At 40.8% G+C, this 10,545-nt stretch overlaps 1 protein-coding gene across 9 annotated transcripts in view; it reads right to left on the bottom strand.

Moving 5' to 3' along the window:
* Positions 1 to 497: 497 nt before the first annotated feature.
* Positions 498 to 10,545, bottom strand: part of UBXN2A (UBX domain protein 2A) — a 67,859-nt gene continuing 57,811 nt past the window's right edge. For 6 of the 9 annotated variants that reach the window (XM_017947322.3, XM_021924629.2, XM_017947323.3 and 3 more), the window contains 2 exons: positions 9,136 to 9,294; positions 1,078 to 1,563 (listed from right to left, as the gene is read on the bottom strand). In XM_017947322.3, the coding sequence (XP_017802811.1) occupies positions 1,365 to 1,563; positions 9,136 to 9,294 (358 nt within the window). In that variant the 3' untranslated portion in view covers positions 1,078 to 1,364. Of the gene's footprint in view, positions 1,580 to 4,044; positions 4,403 to 9,135; positions 9,295 to 10,545 lie in introns of those variants that run through there. The other 3 variants (XM_017947321.3, XM_017947326.3, XM_021924630.2) reach the window with 3 other exon arrangements.

Below are 10,545 nucleotides of genomic sequence, written 5' to 3'. Positions count from 1 at the left end.
CAGCACTTTGGGAGGCCTAGGCGGGAAGATCACCTGAGGTCAGGAGTTCGAGACCAGCCTGACCAACATGGTGAAACCCTGTGTCTACTAAAAATACAAAATTAGCCAAGCGTGGTGGCGTATACCTGTAATCCCAGCTACTTGGGAGGCTGAGGGAGGACAATCGCTTGAACCCAGGAGGCGGAGGTTGTGGTGAGCCGAGATTGCACCACTGCACTCCAGCCTGGGCAATAAGAGCAAAACTCCGTCTCAAACAAACAAACAAACAAAAAAAGAAACAGAAAACCATATTTTATGTGATGCATTTAAAAAATATTAGTAATGTGACACATATAGGCATTAGATTCTGAGTGGTGGCAAATGAATGGCTAATCCCAAATGTTAGCCAAAAACACATCTGTAATTTTTGAAAGAAAATAAAATGGAAAGGGAATACGTTTTCTACATTTTTAGAAAGTGTAGAAATGTGAGTAGGCAGATTAACCTTGACACTATACTAAGCTACACAATTTTATTTTTATTTTTTAAATTAAAAAAATATATAGACAGGGGTCTCTGGTGACCATTCTGATTTTAAACTCCTGGCTTCAAGTGATCCTCCCAACTCAGTCTCCCAAAGTGTTGGGATTACATGCATGAGCCATTGCACCCGGCCACAATTTTATTTTATTTTATTTTATTTATTTTTGAGAGGGGGTCTTGCTCTGTCGCCAGGCTGGAGTGCAGTTGCTCAATCTCAGCTCACTGCAACCTACACCTCCTGAGTTCAAGCGATTCTCCTGCCTCAGCCTCCCGAGTAGCTGGGACTACAGATGTGCACCACTATGCCCAGGTAATTTTTGTATTTTTAGTAGAGATGGGGTTTCACCATGTTGGCCAGGATGGTCTCAATCTCTTGACCTTGTGATCTGCCTGTCTTGGCCTCCCAAAGTGCTGGGATTACAGGTGTGAGCCACCGCGCCCGGTCGTATTTAGCTCTTTAAAAACTCTGAGGCAGCTAACATTTAAATAAATCCCTGCTGTCCAGGAATGATGTTTGAATGAATATTGTGAACACATTCGCTAATTTATACCATATTAAGATTCTAAGTAATACAGCTATTTAATATATATTGATAACTGGTATTTGAAAATAAGTCTATTTTTCTGAGTAGCCTTTTGGAGAAAGTGCACTGAATATAGTTTCCAGTCATATGCTACTTTCCTAACTTGTACTTATCTAAACATCTTCTCATTAGTAGAGAGTTCAACAGTACTCAAACCAAAAGTCTAGTGAGTCTGACTTCTCCAGTCCCCAATTTTGGTTTGCATGTCCACTTACAACCATCATTTCTTTGCAAAGTTTCCACTTAGTCTATCAAAAATCAGTGCTCTGAAAGTTCTCTAAAAGGTGCAGCAGTTTTTTGGAGTCTCTGAATGATGACGGCATTCTGTAAATCTGCTTCTTCCAGTGTGAGTGTCTCATCTAGCAACCTGAGGACAGGAAGAGCTGTTGCCAGGGAAAATGGAGGACTTCTTTGAGATCCTTGGTATTTTTCAATGAAGTCTTTGATATGGCTTACTCTGTAAAACACAAAAACTATTAATATAATTTTATGAAAATTTGAATTAGCTAATTTATAGTAATAACAACTGGTAAAAGTATCTGGATATGTTATTATTGTTATTTTTAGAGATAGTGTCTTGCTTTGTCATCCAGGATGGAATGCAGTGGTGCCATCATAACTCCTGGGCTCAACTGATCCTCCTGCCTCAGCCTCCCAAAGTGCTGAGATTATAGGCATGAGCCACAACACCCAGACTCTGGATATGTTAATACAGAGAATAACTGAATTGTGATATAACTGATTATTTGGACTATCTTTTAAAGTTTGACTCCCAGAAATTTGATGACAATAAGGAATTACTACTGTTAATTATCTTAGGTAAGACAAAGGAATTATGGCTATGTTTTAGAGAGGCTGTCACAATTGTAACATGATGGTCATGTAGCCATGGATTATAGAACGCATCCTCATTTCACAGATGCTAACATGTGAAAAAATGTGCAACTTACAATTAATGAAATATGCATATTACGTAAGAAATAATTCTCTCATTCAATCAATTCACTAAAATTCACTACGTGCCACTTTACTAAACCTGAAAGGGCTACCAAAAAAGTCTAAGACCCAGTCCTGTGTATTCATTTGGGTACCAAAAATTGGATAACCAAAGGTTAAAGCTTATGTCAAAGAACATAAACATAAAAAGCAAGAAAACAAAGGTTAAAAGAACTAGGGAAAGATTTCTGGAGGTGGAAGGATTGGAGTGTGGACTTAAAAGACAGGTCCAGCTGCTCGGGAGGCTGAGGTGGGAGACGAACATTGAGCCTGGGAGACGAAGGTGCAGTGAGCCGAGATCATGTCACCTTTCATCTAGCTGGGCGTGTTGGCACACACCTGTAGTCCCAGCTACTCAGGAGGCTGAGGCAGGAGAATCGCTTGAACCTGGGAGGCAGAGACTGCAGTGAGCTGAGATCTCTCCACTGCACTCCAGCCTGGGGACAGAGCGAGACTCCATCTCATAAAACAAAACAAAACAAAAACACCAAAAATTAGCCAGGCGTGGTGGCAGATGCCTATAATCCCAACTACTTGGGAGGCTGAGGCACGAGAATCCCTTGAACCCAGAGCCGAGATCACGCCACTGCACTCCAGCCTAGGCAACAGAGAGAGACTGTCTCAAAGAAAACAAACAAATAAAACAAAATAAAACAAAAACAAAGGAGGCCGGGCACTGTGGCTCATGCCTGTAATCCCAGCACTTTGGGAGGTCAAGGTGGGCGGATCACCTGAGGTCAGCAGTTCCAGATCAGACTGGCAAACATGGCCAAACCCTTTCTCTACTAAAAATATAAAAAAATTAGCCAGGTGTGGTGGTAGGTGCCTGTGATCCCAGCTACTTGGGAGCCTGGGGCAGGGAGAATGGTGTGAACCTGGGAGGCGGAGCTTATAGTGAGCCAAGATGGCACCACTGCACTCCAGCCTGGGCAACACAGCGAGACTCTGTCTCAAAAAAACAAACAAACCATATATATATATAAATACACACATACATATATGTATGTATGTATGTGTGTGTGTGCGTGTGTGTGTATAAAATAAAATATAAAATTGCATGCATTTCTTTTGTTAATCTGTCTTTTGTTAAAGGGGTCTCAGCCATGAATCTAGGCAATGGTTGAAGAAAATCTTTTCTCCCCAACAAGGTCAATTAATCAGAAAAACACAATTTCATCTCTGCTGGACCTAATTATATAACTTTAAAATATATAAAGCAAACGTTAACAGAAGTAAATAAGTAATAGACAAATCCATACATAATCAAAGTTGGAGATTTTAGCACAATTCTCTTGGTAACTAATAAAATAAGCAGAAAAAACGGAAGAAAAACACAATTTTTTAAATGATTTAGTCCGAAAGCCACCAAGCCATCAGTAGGACAGAACATGGAAGACATCTGTTTCAGAAATGCTGGGGGTTGTGGTGGCCCACATAAGAGCTGTCTAGTGCAGGGTGTCAGAGTCCAAGTAGGGTGAGGAAAATATCCAAACTGGCGGGTCGGAGAAGAAGGGTCATGGCTTAGTAGCTTTTAAGGACAGTTTTGCTTTTTTAAACCTGACATGAATGGAATCATAGTGTATGTGTTCTACAGCTTTTTTATCTCCACATTATGTTTTTGGGACTCATTCATGTTGATGCGTGCAGCCATAGCAAATACTTTTTTTCCTTCTGAGATGGAGTCTTGCTCTATCACCCAGACTGGAGTGCAGTGGTGTAATCTCAGCTCACTGCAACCTCCACCTCCTGGGTTCAAGCCATTTTCCTGCTTCAGCCTCCCAAGTAGCTGGGATTACAGGAGCGGGCCACCACACTCAGCTAATTTTTGTATTTTTTGTAGAGACAGGGTTTCACCATGTTGGCCAGGCTGGTCTTGAACTCCTGACCTCAAGTGATCTGCCCACCTCGGCCTCCCAAAGTGCTGGGATTTCAGGCCTGAACCACCGCGCCCAGCTGCAAATATTTTTTGATTACTGTCTTCCATTACATGAAAATAATTATTCAGTCTATCTTTATTGGTAACAGTGCAAGTTTACATGGCTGTATCAGTCAGCCATTGCCCAGTAAAAATCAAAACAGAGCAGGTTGTCCCAAGCAGAGTAAAAAAGCATTCATATGGAAGAGCAGTTGACTGCAGTGTGTCAGATCCAGACAGTGGTGAGGAGAGCATCTGAGGAGAGGCAGCCCAGAGTGTCAGTCTACCAAGGGGAGGAGGTCATTGGCATGGAGTCCTGACGTCATGCAGTGTGAGAAGGCATTCCAATGAAGGGGGGCCCTGGGGTGATGATGTGTCAGAGAGTCTAGTAGGAAGAGGAAGGAATCCATATTGGAATTCAACAAGGAGAGTCAAAGCCCAAGCAGGGTGACAAGGGCTTACATGTGGGGTAGGAGGCAGCAGTGGAAAAAGGACATTGGTCACATATAGGAAAACTGATTAAATACATAAATATGTTAACTATAACTGGAGCCAGGCCTTGCACTATAGAAGTTAGTTACAAATATGGAAAGGAGAAAATTAGAACAAACCTTATAGTTTTTTTTTTTTGAGACAAGGTCTGGTTCTGTTGCCTAGGCTGGAGTACAGTAGTGCAATCACAGCTCCCAAAGTGCTTGACCTCCCCAGGGCGCAGGTGATCCTCCTACTTCAGTCTCCTGAGTACCTGAGACCACAGGTGAGTGCCACCACATCTGGCTACTTTTTGTGTTTTTTGTAGAGATAGAGTTTCACTATATCGCCAAGACTGGTTTTGAACTCCTAGGCGCAAGTGGTCTGTCTGCCTAGGCCTCCCAAAGTGCTGGAATTACAGGTATAAGCCACCATGCCTGGCCCTACCAGACTAAAATTGGAGGTATCTACGTGGACTCATGGTTTTTGATATATAAAAATACAGAAATAAGGCCGGGTGTGGTGGCTCATGCCTGTAATCCTAGCACTTTGGGAGGCCGAGGCAGGTGGATCACTTGAGTCCAGGAGTTCGAGACTAGCCTGGGCAAGAGGGTGAAACCCCATCACTACTAAAAGTACAAAAACTAAGGAGGATCACCTGAGTCTGGGGAGGTGGAGGCTGCAGTGATCTCTAATTATATCACTGCACTCCAACCTGGGTGACAGAGTGAGACCCTGTCTCAAAAAAAAAAAAACCAGGAATAAATACAGATACAAACATAAGTGCATATATATACACATATATATATACACACACACACACGTATGTGTATGTATAGGTTTTTTTGTGTGTGTCTTTGTTGATTTTGCTATCAGGGTAATGCTGGCCTCACAGAATGAGTTTGGAAGTATCCCCTCTTCAATTTTTGAAATAGTTTTCTTTTTTGCATGTGTGTGTGTGTGCACGTGTGCGCGCACACACACACACAAACAATTCTTTCCACACAGAGGGCCTGGAAGCAGTGGTATCCCAATAAGTGTATCTAGTACTACCCAGATCCTAGATTGTCAATATCACTGTCCACTAAAAACAACAAGGGATTCCTGGAAAAGCATAGAATGAACTTGAAAAAAAATTTTGTGCTGAAAACAAGGAAATGTTCAAGAATTATGGGAGCATTTCAAAATAACACAGGAACCAGTTTAAAGGAGGTCTCACAAACTACCTGAGACAATGTGCATATCAAAATAAATAATGATGGTAAGAGTTCATAAACTGTTGAATAAAATAGAAAACTATGAGTAGATATATATATAAATCAATCAATCAATCGATCAATCTGAGGTCTTGTGAGGAACATAAGTATCCTATTTCAAAGTCCTTCCCCACAAAATACAGATTAATTACAAAGGGAAAATGAATAACTTTACAGTAAAGAACTCTGGTAGAGACCACTTTAATCAAGTGTCAAATTTAACATCATCATAATGGGACAAATGTAAATGATGCCACCTGTTGGAATTCAATGAGACGTACAAAGCATTAGTTCTGTCACACCTCTGCCAAAATTAGTGACCTAAATATAAGGAAGCATCAAACAAGATAAATTGGCTTGTAATACTTTAAAAAGTCAAGGTTGGCCGGGCGCGGTGGCTCAAGCCTGTAATCCCAGCACTTTGGGAGGCCGAGATGGGCGGATCACGAGGTCAGGAGATCGAGACCATCCTGGCTAACACGGTGAAACCCCGTCTCTACTAAAAAATACAAAAAACTAGCCGGGCGTGGTGGCGGGCGCCTGTGGTCCCAGCTACTTGTTAGGCTGAGGCAGGAGAATGGCGTGAACCCGGGAGGCGGAGCTTGCAGTGAGCTGAGATCCGGCCACTGCACTCCAGCCTGGGCGACAGAGCGAGACTCCGTCTCAAAAAAAAAAAAAAAAAGTCAAGGTTATAAAAATCAAAGGAAGACAAGGAACTATTTCAAACTGACATATCACAACTAAGTGCAATGTGTAATTCTGAATGGCCTTTTGCTATAAAGGAAGTTATTAGATAAAATGGAAAATCTTGAATTAGGGTCTATTAAGGTTAAGTTTCCTGATTTAAATGGCTGTATTGTGGTTATGTGGGAGAAGGTCCTTGTTTATAGATAATCTATACCTAAGTATTTCAAGTGATGGGTCATCAGACTGGCACTAATTCTTGAATGCTTAGGGAGAAAAGTTGCTTTATTTTTTTGAGATGGAGCCTAACCTCTGCCTCCCAGGTTCAAGTGATTCTCCTGCCTTAGCCTTCTGAGTAGCTGGGATTACAGACATGTGCCACCACAGCTGGCTAATTTTTGTATTTTTAGTAGAGAAGGGGTTTCGCCATTTTGGTCAGGCTGGTCTCAAACTCCTGACCTTGTGATCTGCCTGCCTCGGCCTCCTAAAATGCTGGGATTACAGGCAGGAGTCACTGAGCCCAGTCAAGAAAAGTTCTTTATATTGTTCTTGAACCTTTTCTGTGATTTTTAATTTATTATTATTATTTTTTTTGAGATGGCTCGCTCTGTCGCCCAGGCTGGAGTGCAGTGGCGTGATCTTGGCTCACTGCAAGCTCCGCCTCCCAGGTTCATGCCATTCTCCTGTCTCAGCCTCCCGAGTAGCTGGGACTACAGGCGCCCGCTACCACGCCTGGCTAATTTTTTGTACTTTCAGTAGAGACAGGGTTTCACCGTGCTAGCCAGGATGGTCTCGATCTCCTAACCCCATGATCCGCCCATCTCAGCCTCCCAAAGTGCTGGGATTATAGGCGTGACCACCTTTTCTGTAAGTTTTTGCTGGTTTGAAATTTGGAGTAATTATTTGAAAATAAGAAAAACAATTTAGTATATTTTAGGAATACGTATATACTAGGTAAAGCTATAAATAAAAGCAGCAAATTATCAACACAAATTTAGGACAGTGGTTATTTCTCTCTCTTCCCCAGAAGAAAAGAGACATGATCACAGAAAGACACATAAGGTATACTGATAAGAATCTATGTTCTGAGGTAGGTGGTACATATGTATTTTATTCTTATTCTTTTAACTTTCTCTGTATATTTGTTATTTATCTGTGCTACATTTCCTGAAAAATAAATAATTTTTACAAAAGGAAAAACGACATGCTATATATGGTATGTTTCTATTTTTAATTAAAACAAAACAAACTTTTTTTTTTTCTTCCTTTTGAGAGAGGGTCTTGCTCTGTCACCCAGGCTGGAGTACAGTGGTGAGATCATGACTCATTGCAGCCTCAACCTCCTGGGCTCAGGTGATTCTGCCATCTCAGCCTCCTGAATAGTCCCTAGCCTCCCAAATTGCTGGGACTACAAGCAGGAGCCACGACACCCAGCCAAAAAAAGCTTTTAAGAAGGCTGGGCATGGTGGCTCATGCTTGTAATCCCATCACTTTGGGAGGCTGAGGTGGGCGGATCACCTGAGGTCAGGAGTTTGAGACCAGCTTGGGCAACATGGTGAAACCCTATCTCTACTAAAAATACAAAAATTAGCCAGGCATGGTGGCACATGCCTGTAATCCCAGCTACTCAGGAGGCTGAGGCAGGATAATCACTTGAACTCGGGGGATGGAGGTTGCAGTGAGCCGAGACCGTGCCACTGCACTCCAGCCTGGGTGGCAGAACACTCTGTCTCAAAAAAAAAAAAAAAAAAAAAGCTTTTAAGAAGAAATAAAAGACTGCATCAAACTGATGATAATGATTATCTCTGAGCAGTGGAATTCGTATGAACTTCAATTTCTTTTAATGCTTTTCTGTATTTTCATTCTTTCACTACAATTAACAGAAGGGTATGCATATAATGCTAATGACTAATTTAAAACATTAAAAATAATTCTTTTATAATTATGTATCTAGTTAAACAGAAAAATGAATCAAATGATGAGAATCAAAATCCCAAAACAGACTGAAAATACTTCATTGCTATTATTATTATTTTTTGAGACAGGTTCTCACTGTCACCCAGACTTGCAGTGTGGTAGTGCAATTCGGCTCACTGCAGTCTCTACTTCTTAGGCTCAAGCGATTCTCCTCCCAAGTAGCTGGGACTGCGGATGTGCGCCACCATGTTCAGCTAATTAAAAAAATTTTTTTTTGTAGAGATGAGGTCTCACTATATTGCGCCACTGCACTCCAGCCTGGGCAACAAAGCGAGGCTCCGTCTCAAAAATAAATAAATAAATAAATAAATAAATAGATAGATAGATGGATAGAATGCTTGGCAGGATGCAATGGCTCATGCCTATAAGCCCAGGCTAAGGCAGGAGGATGAATTCAGTCCAGGAGTTTGAGACCAGTCTGGGCAACACAGTGAGACCCCCTTTCTAAAAAACAGTTTTTAAAATTAGCTGGCAATACATAAATAAAAAAAAATAAAAGTTAGCGGGGCATGGTGGCATGTGGCTGTAGTTCTACAACTCAGGAGGCTGAGGTGGGAGGACTGCTTGAATCCAGGACTTCAAGACTGCAGTGGGCTATGACTGTGCTACTGCACTCTGGCCTGGGCAACAAAGATTCTATCTCTAAAATTAAACTGTTGACCGAACTGAAAAGAAGAAATGAAATTTAAACTTGGTGAAAAAAAATCATATACTGAAATTGAAGACTCACCTATGAGAAATGTTAAATTTCTGAACAATCCTTTTCCCATTGGCTAACCAGATCTGTATATTAGTAATGGGTTCCAAGTTGTTCAGCGGAACAGCAGACAAATTATTTTTATTTTCAACTTCAATATTCTTTGCTTTAGAAACAATTTTTGGTGTGGCACTAAGGAAATCCAGACAACAAAGTTAGACATGTTTTTCCATTCAATAAACCTTTATCATTAAATAATTACTATAAAAATATTACAGCAAGTATAGCTTTTAGGAAGATTTTTGTAAGCTATATCTGTTTCTTCAATAATAACGAAAGATGTATTATTTATGTCCACAATATATGATGGTATGATGGTTCTAATAATCTGATGAAACTATACATATCCAAGTAATTTGTAAGCTACATATATTATTACTGGTATTTATTGACTAGTGCTTTACAGAATGGATAATTTTAAAGAAGGCTCACAGATCTATGGACTTTACCTTTTCCTACTGCCCAGGTTAAATTTCTAAAATAAATGATAAATTCTTTATTGAGCTTAGTCCTTAGGTTATAATGAAAAAGAAACTAAATAAAGTACTTCCTGATCATTCTGAAGGGTGCATCCAGATATATTTGTACATGTGGATGAATATGTATGTACCTTACCAATCTTGATAATTAAAAATATGAGAATTTATAAAAATCAAAGAGCTCCCATATCTATCTAATCTCTCTGCGTATTCTGTTAGATAGGATGGAAACTGTAAAACTTGAAAATAATTTAAGGCCTTGATACTGACACTGATTTTCATTTTTATTACCTCAAAATTCATACATAGATCATAGAACAAAATGTTGCAGGCAGTGGTAACCATAAAAGAGAACAATAGGCTGGGCGTGGTGGCTCACATCTGTAATCCCAGCACTTTGGGAGGCCGAGGTGGGTGGATCACCTGAGGGTAGGAGTTCAAGACCAGCCTGGCCAACATGGCGAAACCCTGTCTCTACTAAAAATACAAAAATTGGCTGGGCATGGGGGTGTGTGCCTGTAATCCCAGCTACTAGAAGGGCTGAGGCAGAAGGATTGCTTGAACCAGGGAGGCAGAAGTTGCAGTGAGCCACGATCGTGCTGCTACACTCCAGCCTGGGCAACAGAGTGAGACTCTGTCTCAAAAAAGAAAAGAAAAAAAAAAAAAGAACAATAATATTCAAAAGCTAGCACATGTACTCTATAGTGGTGAGTGAAAGGGAGAGAAAAGAACTTACCAACTGAATTCTGTCCATAAAGAGCCAAGCCCTTTTGATTTGAAAAAAACAAAAAAACCTCCAAGATTTTTTAGTGTGGTGCTGGCATTTTTTTTTTTTTTTTTTTGAAATGGAGTTTCACTCTTGTTGCCTAGACTAGAGAGCAATGGCACGATCTCGGCTCACTGC

This window comes from Papio anubis, chromosome 14 (genome assembly GCF_008728515.1).
Source record: "Papio anubis isolate 15944 chromosome 14, Panubis1.0, whole genome shotgun sequence".
Lineage (NCBI taxonomy): Eukaryota > Metazoa > Chordata > Mammalia > Primates > Cercopithecidae > Papio > Papio anubis.
The sequence above is the reverse complement of the archived record's forward strand: the minus strand, read 5'-3'. Positions and strand labels throughout refer to the sequence as shown.